General features: G+C 41.8%; 1 protein-coding gene across 5 annotated transcripts in view; it reads right to left on the bottom strand.

The window, feature by feature from the left end:
* The window catches only part of ANO5 (anoctamin 5), an 89,434-nt gene that overhangs the window by 32,202 nt on the left and 45,513 nt on the right, over positions 1-11,719 (bottom strand). For all 5 annotated transcript variants that reach the window (XR_010794890.1, XM_066637132.1, XM_066637101.1 and 2 more), the window contains 7 exons: positions 9,203-9,271; positions 6,743-7,027; positions 5,219-5,332; positions 2,850-2,965; positions 1,142-1,276; positions 681-786; positions 526-586 (listed from right to left, as the gene is read on the bottom strand). Coding sequence is in view for 4 of the 5 variants with exons in the window: in XM_066637132.1 (XP_066493229.1) it covers positions 526-586; positions 681-786; positions 1,142-1,276; positions 2,850-2,965; positions 5,219-5,332; positions 6,743-7,027; positions 9,203-9,271 (886 nt within the window). In the remaining variant the exon portion in view is untranslated. The remainder of the gene's footprint in view (positions 1-525; positions 587-680; positions 787-1,141; positions 1,277-2,849; positions 2,966-5,218; positions 5,333-6,742; positions 7,028-9,202; positions 9,272-11,719) is intronic.

The following is an 11,719-nucleotide window of genomic DNA, read 5'->3' as shown; positions in this document are numbered from 1 at the left end:
CCGGACTTTGCTACGACTGACAAGAAAAAGTTAGCAGTGCCCTGCAACACATCTTCTGGACCGTCATCTTTCAAGTATACAAGTTTCAACTGCTCTGAGAGCCTGTTCTTCTTCGCTAGATTAGATTCTAGATAATTAAAGCGCATAGCAGAATGAACTGGACAAGAGAAAAATATATGGGAGAGGATATGTGGGTATATTTTGCACATTGTGGAGCTTTCATCATCAGATCCAATGATCGTATCTTAAGGTTTCATTTCTCCTGCATAAGGATATTTCTTTTACAGGAGTAAGGCTTTCTTCTTGTGGACTCCTTCAATAGGAGGAAAAAAACATTAGGATACAACCCACTGAATCTTTATGAACATTTATACAGGACTGAGATGGAGTAAGGGTTTTGTAATGTTCACAGGTATATCTATCATAGGTCTTGTCATAAAACATGATGCTGCATGGTTGGAGTGGTATGAAACAAAAGATAAAGCCAACCTATTGGGATTACCTAGGACAGCTAAATATACTCACCCCAGATGCCCATAAAGATTGCAAAAAAGAGTGTTGCCACATTATCAAACAAATGGGAATACTGTAATGAAAACAGAAGCAAACATTTGAGTTAAACGACACTGGAAAATGAATACAAACTGATTCCTGAAAAAACTGTAGTAGGGTCTACAGACCTGCGAAGGTTCACAAGTAGAGCTCAGCTTCCAGTAATCACATTTTTTGTCACATAGTGGGCACATGATAATTTCTCCCCCAATATTTGGATCACAGATTTCTTTGCTGAGGACAAATAAGTTGTTTTTTTTAATATTAACTCAGTAGAATCACAAGAGAAATATTGCTTTTGTGCAATTATTGGCATTTGATTTTCTAATACATAAATACTGGCAGTGTTGCACCCATACTTATGCTATCTGGTACAGTTCTGTAAGCATGTTTGAACTACTGTGTTTGCTCAGTAGAAGGATCAATCTACAATTGTACATTGTAACAAGGGTGCAGAAGGAAAACAAATTTAAACACTGAAAACAGATCCCAAAGAGCAAGCAAACAGTAAAAATGGATAGGAACACTATACATGGTCAATTGACCATAAATTTACTTTAGCCAAAACTGTCTTGTCAGATGCACATACCTACTCATATTTTCATTCATTGTGAACAACCCGTATAGAAAGCAGATTAAGCCAACAATGGCTGCAAAGAACAGCATCTCAGTGTAGAAACCCAGCCAGGCAAAATAGATCCCAATTCTTTCTCCATAATATTTCCTGCAGGAACATAATGCAGTGAGTTAAGTCACAAGAAAAGACATCAGAACCTTAAAAAAAAAGAAAATAAAACCAGCAGAACTCCACAAGTTAAATAGCAAATAAAGGTATATGGCCAAAATGGGATGTAATGCTATCAGAAAAAAATGCATAGAAATGCAATTTACAAATGCACATAAAAGTTGTGTAAAACAAAATCCTTTGTAAATGCAATTTACAAATACAAATAAATGCTACACAAGCCAAAATTCTAAACAAAATCATGGAGAACTTATGAAAATTTCACAGGTTCAATGGTCAAAAAGCACACTCTGGCAGCGCATAGAATACTGCACTGCTGGAGCAGTGGTGGAAAGGCCAGAACCTTCCTATGTGTATCGCCAGGTCCCTGGCCACCCACCAGAGTGGTAAGCCATTGGGGGGGTTGGGAGGGGCGGGAGGAGGGCAGGAGCAGGGAGGGGGCAAAACAGGGTGGGGGAGAGAAAAAGGGGGTCAGGAGGCTGCAGGAGGGGTGGATCTGGTGGCAATGGCACACACTGGATCCTATCTCCTCCAACAGCAGCCTCTTTGTTCCCTTTCATTCAATGAATGAATGAGAATGTATGGGTGAGTGTGCAGAGTGTGATTGTTGGAATTGTTGTATATATTTATGCTTGTATCTCAAAGGTGCATAAATTTCGTCGTGCTGTAGCACAATGACAATAACGTTACCACCACCACCACCACCTATCCTCAGCTTGAACCAGTAAAATCACTAGTAGCAGGTCCAAGAAGATCCACTGTGAAGCGGGAGGCTTATGGATGTGTAAAGGGATTTAAAACCCCTTTCCCTTCCAGAGTCTCCTAATCCCCCACAGGTCTTCTCAAACCCATGCCAGTGATTCTGCTGGCTCATGCCTTTTTGGCATGGCTGAACCGCTGGCGGGGAAGGGAAGGATCGGGTATTAAGGTATCAACTAGTCTTTGATCACATGGCTGTCAAGAAACCATGTGATTTCCACACACACCCCCAAAGTGCCTCTTCCATCACTTTTTGGTGTAAACCTTATTCAGTCAACCAGCATAAAGCCACAGAAGTGACGGCACAGAAGTGTGGCTACCTCCAATTCAAGAGCACCTTTGTACTAGGGAGACAAACTAACAGCATTGAGCATTAAACTTGTCCAACAACCAATGAAACATTTAAGTTGAGGATCAGATAAGAGATTTTATGGGCCATTTTATAGCTGGATATTTTTCCACAGCAAAAACAGCATCGTAAATTACTAATGAAGCAAATGACTCCTAAATGTGAAGTTTAGAACAGATATTTGTACTGAGCTAGCCCAAGCTCTCATGCAAAGTATTTTTGAGACAATTCCTCTGCTTTGGAAACTCTCATGGCCGAGTCTGGATTGAAATGGTTGAAATAAGACTTGGAATACACCCAGGTCTCCAAGTTATATAGCCCTATGTTATAAAGGCCTTTTTATAGTACATAAGGTTTCCTTTCATCATGGAATAATCTACAGGTGGATGAAGGCATACCATGCAATGCAAAGACCCTGGAAACCTCATATCATCAATTACTCACCTGATCAGATCCAAAGGCTGTTCTTTGTAAAACCGAGGAAACCTGGCCCATTCCCGGTAAAGTGTGTATCTTTCACTGTCACACTTTAGATCACATGCCCTCCTCCAGTACTGGCACTGTGTGGTGTGGATAAATGAAAAGTAATTACAAAGCAGATCAGTAAATGGTAACACATGTTCTGCAACAGAAACATTTTCCCAAATGGAAGCCACTTCAGATTTCAGTGTTTCCCATGTGTGTGACAAAAGTCAACATCCAGCACTTCATAGCATAGATAGACTACTGATGTAGGTACATCTGATCCGAAGCTTGGGGAAGGTTTCACTGCCTACCTAAATGGCACTCCTGTATAAGGCGTTGAGGTCTGTGTGAGTCAAACTGGATCTCCCTGCAGCTTGTGTCTTTTATGTCGTACACCACCTGTGACCTGGCCCATCAATAAGTCAGAAGGAATAGAATGTAATGGACCAGAAGCATCCTCTGGGGAGCAAGCAAGTTAAGCACTAACAGCACACATGATCCTGGTTGTGGTCAGCTAACCCCTTGGCTCTGTATAACCTAGGCCTGCAGGCCAGCCTGTCAATCTGAGCAGGGCATAAGAGCAGCAAAGCAGACTTGTCTTTATCCTGTCCTTGCCTTTGCCCAAACTTCTCCTTTTGGTACTTGACCCCAGCCCTGCCTGCAAATTCTGCCTATGGCCCTCTGACTGACTACAACCCAGTTCCTAACTCTGCCCCATCGTCCAACTGCTCCTCCTGCCTCTGACCTCCCTTTTTTACCTACTCAGGACTCACTGGACTTTGCTATCAAGGCACAGCAAGGTGTGACTTTCTGGTACAGTATAAAGTTGACTATGAACTTTATACAAGAATCTGTATAAACTATACAGATGAATGCTATACAAGAATCAAGGTACTAATTCCTTTTAATTTCACAAATAAGGACAAAGTTGAATTATCAGCCAAATGCAGTATATTAGCACTAATATCCCAACTGCCTGTGTTTTTTTAACATGAGAATTATGGAGAATTAGGCAACCACATCCTTTTTACACTACGAAGAAACATATCTAAAATGTGTTCCAGTGAAACACTATCTGCCACCAGAGGGCACTGTGACATTAAATTCTAGCTTTACAATGACATTCCCATTGTCTTGCATAGCCATAATTAACCTTCCCTATTCTTTCCGTTCCTCCCCCTTACCCTGAGGCTTCAATAGGTGTTGCCTTAGTTCCCCTAAATGCCTTCACATGTACATGTCAAACAATTTTCACAGTAATAGGCACAATCTCTCCAGACTGGCAGAATGGGCAACAAAATGGCAGATGCACTTCAATGTCAGTAAGTGTAAAGTCATGCACATTGGGGCAAAAAATGAAAACTTTAGATATAGGCTGATGGGTTCTGAGCTGTCTGTGACAGATCAGAAGAGAGATCTTGGGGTGGTGGTGGACAGATCGATGAAAGTGTCGACCCAATGTGCGGAGGCAGTGAAGAAGGCCAATTCTATGCTTGGGATCATTAGGAAAGGTATTGAGAACAAAACGGCTAATATTATAATGCCGTTGTACAAATCGATGGTAAGGCCACACCTGGAGTATTGAGTCCAGTTCTGGTCGCCACATCTCAAAAAAGACATAGTGGAAATGGAAACGGTGCAAAAGAGAGCGACTAACATGATTATGGGGCTGGGGCACCTTCCTTATGAGGAAAGGCTACGGCGTTTGGGCCTCTTCAGCCTAGAAAAGAGACGCCTGAGGGGGGACATGATTGAGACATACAAAATTATGCAGGGGATGGACAGAGTGGGTAGGGAGATGCTCTTTACACTCTCACATAACACCAGAACCAGGGGGCATCCACTAAAATTGAGTGTTGGGAGAGTTAGAACAGACAAAAGAAAATATTTCTTTACTCAGTATGTGGTTGGTCTGTGGAACAGGATGTGGTGATGGCGACTGGCCTGGACGCCTTTAAAAGGGGATTGGAAAAGTTTCTGGAGGAAAAATCCATTACGGGGTACAAGCCATGATGTGTATGCGCAACCTCCTGATTTTAGAAATGGGTTATGTCAGAATGCCAGATGCAAGGGAGGGCACTGGGATGCAGGTCTCTTGTTATCTGGTGTGCTCCTTGGGGCATTTGGTGGGTCACTGTGAGATACAGGAAGCTGAACTAGATGGGCCTATGGCCTGATCCAGTGGGGCTGTTCTTATGTTCTTAATTACAGAGAATGACAGATGTTCTTGATAAGTCTACTAGAAGGCAGAGCAGATCGAAAGGTCAAGTAAGAAGCAGAGGACCTGGGTTTTCTTTTGTAAAATGAACTAGGAAAGGCACAAAAGAATGAATGATTGAAATACCTACATCATGAAGAGGGTACGCAGCAGCATAGGTGCCATTATTTAACAGTCTTTTGATCCCAAACTTCTTTTTTCCTTCTTCTGACCCATACGGACATCTTGTTAAAATGTAATATACCTAAAAGGAGAGGAGGAGAAGTTACAGTTCAAATTTATACTTATGCTGTTACTATAAAACACTAACTGAAGAGTATCTGACTGCAGCAAATGAATATAAATACATTTTTTTCTTGTCTCCACTCTAAAAATAGACTTGTCAGTCTATGAAAGGCGACTTTTTAAAGTGTATTAAATTTAAACCAATTAATGAGTCCACTGGAATGCTGAAAAACTTTCATTGTGTTTTCAAATGCGGCTTTATGAGGTCAGTTCACTGTTTTTCATTTTTGTTTTATTTTGAAAAAGCACTTAGTATTATTAGATGTAAATGCAAAGGTAAAAGTTGTTCAAAGGTAATAAACTAACATGCTTTTCAGAGCAGAAAAACTGTGTGTTTAGGCCATCACCTTGATAGAGCTGATGTAACATGCACCTCAGTCCATGTTCTAGTTGCTTAATCCTACCAATTACTTGACTGTATGCAACTTCCTTATACTGAGTCAGATGATGTGTTCATCTGGTTTAATACAGTATTGTCTAAACCATTGCTTCCCAACCCATGGCCCGTGAGACCCTGAGAAGTAGTCTGCAAGGTCACAGAAAAAGAAAAAACCAAATGCCTTTAATCGTTTCAAGTGTGTTCTCAAGCTAGCACTCTCCACAAACCACTAGAGAGTGGAGAATGGACAGCCTGCAGCTGAAACCAGCACTGAAACAACAGTGGGCAGTCAATTTTCTGGTAGTCCATGGGGGAGTGCTCACGAGGGAGACGCTTCCCCATGGACCACTAGAGAGGATGGAGAATGGACAAGTCACAGCCGGCACTTCCAGCATCTTGTCGAGTGAGCGCTCCAACAGACTGCAAGATTGGGTGTTGCATGTGGGCCACAGTGATTCAGATTTTTGGCTTAGTGGTCTGTGGGCTCCTGAAGGTTGGGAACCTCCAGTCTAAACCAATAGGCAGCCCCAATCTAGGATTTCAGACAGGTCTTTCCCTAACTAGAGGTACCAGGGATTGAGCTTGGGATATTCCACATACAAAACAGACACCCTGCTTCTGGCCCCAACGTAGCCAGTAGCCACTTGAATAAAACTTGCAGCCCTATCCAAAACAAGAACAATTTACCCAAATTTTACTTGTGGTTCAGAAGAATGCACAAAAAAACCATGTGTCATTCAAGCAGCACAAACTGACTAGTAGCAGTGATGATTTGTGTAAAGATAGTCTCTGAGGAATCTAAGGAATACTGTGGGGTGAGTTCAACTGCCTGACACTATTTATTTTCTTCTCCACACAAACCAGTGATGATTTGCTCAACCTTGAGTAGCTGCAGAAATGCAGTAAGAGCATCCTGCTTTTCACATACTTTCAGCCATTGTTAAAGGACATAAGTTATTTGTGTAAGAACTGACGATCAAATGTACTCACAATTCTGTTTCTGACAGATGGGGTGAAAAACGTATTCTTGTCTTCAATGAGGTAGAGTTCCTGCCTTTCTTTACTAAACGGGGCTGTGAAGTAATCTGGTTCTGGATGCATCACAATTTCTGGCAGTCTAAATGGCTTAAACAAGAATTCCAGGGGGTTCTCAACAGGACAAGGAATATCATTTTCCTTGATGGGCATTTTGATGCTCAGCACTTCGGCATATGTAGCCAGGACCTCCCATGGTGCGTGGATCTTCACAAAGTAAGTTTTGCCATTGTCAGATTCCTACAAATGAAAAAAGAACCAATAAGGTTTGATGTTAAATTAAGCAATATTTTCATGTGTTTCCAGTGGGTTTTTGACAAAATGGCACACTTGTTTTTTCACTACATATATCACATGAGCAGATGCACTGGACAGTTGAGGCACCTACAGGTTTCCCGCACATGTGCGCATAGTGTAGACATTTATGGACAAAAACCATAATGAGGCAGAATGGGAATACACTCAGTGCACATGGGGTGCCTGCTAAACACAAGAAGACACAAGTTTGCTTCCCAAATTTTTCTTTGGACATACAGGGAGACCCCCGTATCCACAGATCCCATATCTGCAGATTCATTTAGCTGTAGATCAGATCCATGGGCCCCCTATGTGTACCCCCATGCCCACCCCCTCTGGAAGCAAGTGGAGCTCTGCTCCCCTGGCCTCCTGATTAAGCCCCAGCCAAGACCATGGAAATCTGTGGCCTCTTCCGCGCTCAGACTGAGCCCAATAGTTGCCCTTTCCAGTTTCTCTGTGAAACTGGACGTGACATTTTGAATGCCTTAAGGTATTAGGAGGCCCAGGGAAGCCCTGGAGGGGGATGCATTCACCCATATCCACAGTTTCACATAACCATGAAGGGTTCCGTGACGGAACCCCCGCAAATACAGGGGCACCCCTGTATTAATTTGCAGGTACCTCTTTTTTAAAATCAGTGTACAAAGTTAACTGGAAAATTTGACGGTGCATTGCCACTTCTCTTGTAATGTGCAACATTTACTGTACTACACTGAAATCCTTATCCAGAGGAAGTTATTAACAATTAAATCCTACTGAGACTCAGGGCCCAATCCCATCTGACTTTCTGGCATCGATGCAGTCATAAAGCAGCCTCAAGATAAGGGAACAAATATTTCCTTCAGGAAGCCTCCCCAGTACTGCCCTCCCCATCGCAGAATGCAGCACATGCCCCACTGGCGCAGATGCATCAGGGCTAGAAAGTTGGATAGGATTGAACCCTTAAATTAGTTGTGATTAGCTGTCCCATTCATTCCAATGGAGCTAGGCATGATTAACTTCCTTAGGGTAGGGCCTGTGTATGAGTGGCATCTGAATTCCTTCATAAAGAATAGTGAAAACATGGACCCAAAACTGTTCCCTTTTGATTTCATCTAAATTTATGCTCAGTCATTTTGGGACCCTTTCCTTATCACTGGTGAACAAATTGCAGTCACTTCCCCTTACAGCAAAACAGCTCCTTCTACTTGCTATGATAATTATCAAGAACAATGGTCTTTGTAACAGTTTATTTTAGCCAGCATTTAAGTATGTGAAACAGAAAAAAAAAATGAAATGCAGAGTTTTATAAATGATGAAGTTTTGAAACTCAGGATTCTGGACTCTTTATCTTTAGCTTTCATGTTTTTATCTGCACGTACTAACTGACACCTCTTCCAGTTCTTCCTTTAGCATGAGAATTTAGCAAAATTCATCAATGATAGTAGAACAGGACTGCAGCTTATAGAGGAGATCCACAATTGATAGATCTGCTGCACTGAAGTTTCTCCTCTCCGTGTTCCACCACCACCTTGCACATGCACCAGCTAAGAAAGTTGAGCTAGAAACACCTGGGATCAAGATATGGTATAGCTGTGAACTGGTGGGAGCGACTACAACATCTCTTAGGCAGAAAGTGAAACTCTTCAGGAGTGATGTTGCTCACCAAGGCTGCAATCCTAAATGCACTTGCCTGAGAGTAAATCCCACTGAAACTAGTGGGACTTGGTTCTGAGTAAACAGGAGAGCTGTGAAGCTTTTGTATTTACAAATCATAGCAACACTGCTGGCTGGTGCACAGCAATTGGGCTGAACACTCCTCCGGATGCAGGTATACATAGGAGCTTGTCAGGACTGTGAGTAAGGGACGTCAACGTCACACTTCACAGTGTGACAAAGGACAGCTGAAATGTGGATTGGGCCTATAAAATGCAAATATTCTAGAAAGAACTGCATCAGTATTATTTTCTGATAGGAATTTAACACGCTGTTGCCTTTTGCCTTAAAACTAATAGGGAAGTTAAAATCAGACTGCTGTCAAATATACTTTCTATTATATCAAACTATTTAAAAGCAAGTTCTTCAATCTTGTTTTATAAATTATAAATGTTAGAAAGTAACAACTTGCAATTCTTTTACCTTTTTGTCCTCAGTTTCTAGTTCTAGACCTGCTTTTGCTAGGTTGATCTCAAATTCGCGTCTTCTCTCCTGAAGGAAAAAAAAAGGTTCCTTAATTTATTTTAAAAGAATGTTAATTCCACATGCTGAAATGCAATTCTACAATTACAGAATGGCTCTTTTTGTTTTTATTTAACATTTTCTGTAAGGATGGCTCAGATGATAAAAGTGAGGGTAGTTTTTAATTATTATTCAAGTTTATCAATCATCTTACTGCAAGGAAAAAAGTTCATAGGAAACACACAAAGGAGATGCAAAAATATGATGAAAATTGTAGAGAAATGTTTATTAGCAAATAGATACTTATGGCCTGCACTGTTTAGCATGTCACCTTTAAAACTCTCAAGATAATAGCAGAAAGCAGACCTCAATTCCCTGGCAGAGCTTATGAAGATAAAAATCAAATACAAACAAATTTAAAAAAAAAAAAAAAACCAGGCTCAAAGTTCAGTAGTAAATTCTTCTGATCAAAGTTTAATATGATACATATTATTTACATAATAAAGATAAACTGCTAATGTGAACATAAATTTGCTTTTGAACAAAATATTGTAACACTCAGTAAATAAAGGAGCAGAATGTAAGAGAAAACTGTATATAGCATGTTCACTCTAAGACATGAATCTGATATAATGCTCTTATTTTGCTTTACCCCTTTTGAAACATTCCTCTCTCAGACACTCAGGCAGCCCAATCCTATGGGCTGCCAGCACCACATGATACAGTGGCACTGAAATGGTCTCTGCTGTATCCAACAGGGCCAGAGCAGCTGCTGGAGTTTCCTTGGGGTAAGGGAATATTGGTTCCCTAACTCCATGTAGAACTCTGCTGGTCCCAATGGGTCTCTTTGAATCTGTGCCAGCTCCTGAGAAATGAAGAGGACCATGCAAGGCTCCGTGGCTCGGGGGGGGGGGGGGTTACACGATTTTGCAGCAGCCTCTGCCACCATCTGCACCCCACTCTGATCTGCCTGCCTAATCTGATCCACCCTCTGTTCACCCAATTGTGCCCCCTCTCACCCACCCCCACCCTCCATCTGCTTCAAAAAGCCTCCCCACTGATCAGTTGAGATATTTGTCACTGGGAGTTTTTCTTCAGTGTCCTTCCAATGCTAAGGCCCAGCACCAACTGGTGCTGGCATCTCTGCCAGCACAGCTTCTACCCCCCCACCCCACCCCAGGGATGAAGTGTCTTATAGCACTTTTGTGACACCCAGCACCAGTGCTGTGAGCACAGCACTGGTGCAAGGGGGGGGAAGCATTGGGTTCTTAGTTATGAAGGGCTTTTTGCAACTTTGATTATTGTACAGTTATTCCACTTTCCTGAATGTTGATGCAGCAAAGCAAATATACCTCAATATCAAGGTATTCCACATATTCCATTCAATTTGGATGGAATGCTGATTGCCATTTGGGTTTTGCAGTACAAACATCAGACAAGTAACACCAGAAAGGTACGCATCATCCAAGTGCTAGGAAAGTTCAGGATATTTGTCTGTTTCTGATTTGCTGCAAACCTTGCTGTTATTATAAGCCAAGAAAGTACACAGCAGAAATGCAGGAATTGCTCCTTGTTCTCAGGAGCAGCTGGGGCTTTTAGCTTCTAAAGGGCACCACAACAGATCAGATTCCTACATCTCCATAGCCCTCCTCATAACTTACCTCTCTGTATTTAAACAATCCCTGTGCCCTAAAGAAGAGAGGCATCAGAATTACCCTGTCTAACAACTCCCTGTACTGATATGCTAGTTAACCACAGCCCAGGCATTCACCACTTCTAAGATGTGAACATAAGACAAATAATCATATAAATTACTCAATAGCAAACATAATACAGTTTACAACTAGCTCGGAGCTGAAACCTGTGGGCAATTTTGGCATGGGCTTTGTTCCCTGACACCCCATGACCAAAAATGACCATAACTTTTGCATCACCTTGAAGAATCTTTGATACAATAATGGGCTACTTCTTTGGTGCCATTTTTTTTTTCATTCTATTTTTTCTTTTTCTGGGAACAAGTGATGTCATATAGCTAATTAGCTTTGATTATGTGACAAATGCCACAGAAAGCAACAAAGCTAATTCAGGGTTTTAAATTAGCTGAGCCATGCTAGGAAGATCTTCTTATTGCCTGTCACTGGGTTTATGTTGTAGGCATTAGAGCTTTAAATGGAAATGTAACTGACTCCACCTTTTGCCCCACAGTTCACCATTTTTCTTCTGTGCCTTAGTACAGTATATGCATATGAATGTCCAATACAGGATGCACACTTCATGAATCTGGTAAAGCAACTCTCTTATGCTTTAAGGTACCAAATGCTTTTTTCTCTGTGTTAAACATAACCAGGATCAGCACAGGTTGTGGGAGGGGACAGAGTTCTGCTCTGGGCCCCAGGCAGCAGGGAAGACCCAGTGGCTGGGTGGCATAGAGACAGCAGTACAGAACATTTTAGGGATGGCTGCCCTAAACACCCTCAT

The sequence above is a fragment of the Tiliqua scincoides genome, chromosome 1 (genome assembly GCF_035046505.1).
Source record: "Tiliqua scincoides isolate rTilSci1 chromosome 1, rTilSci1.hap2, whole genome shotgun sequence".
NCBI lineage: Eukaryota > Metazoa > Chordata > Lepidosauria > Squamata > Scincidae > Tiliqua > Tiliqua scincoides.
The sequence above is the reverse complement of the archived record's forward strand: the minus strand, read 5'-3'. Positions and strand labels throughout refer to the sequence as shown.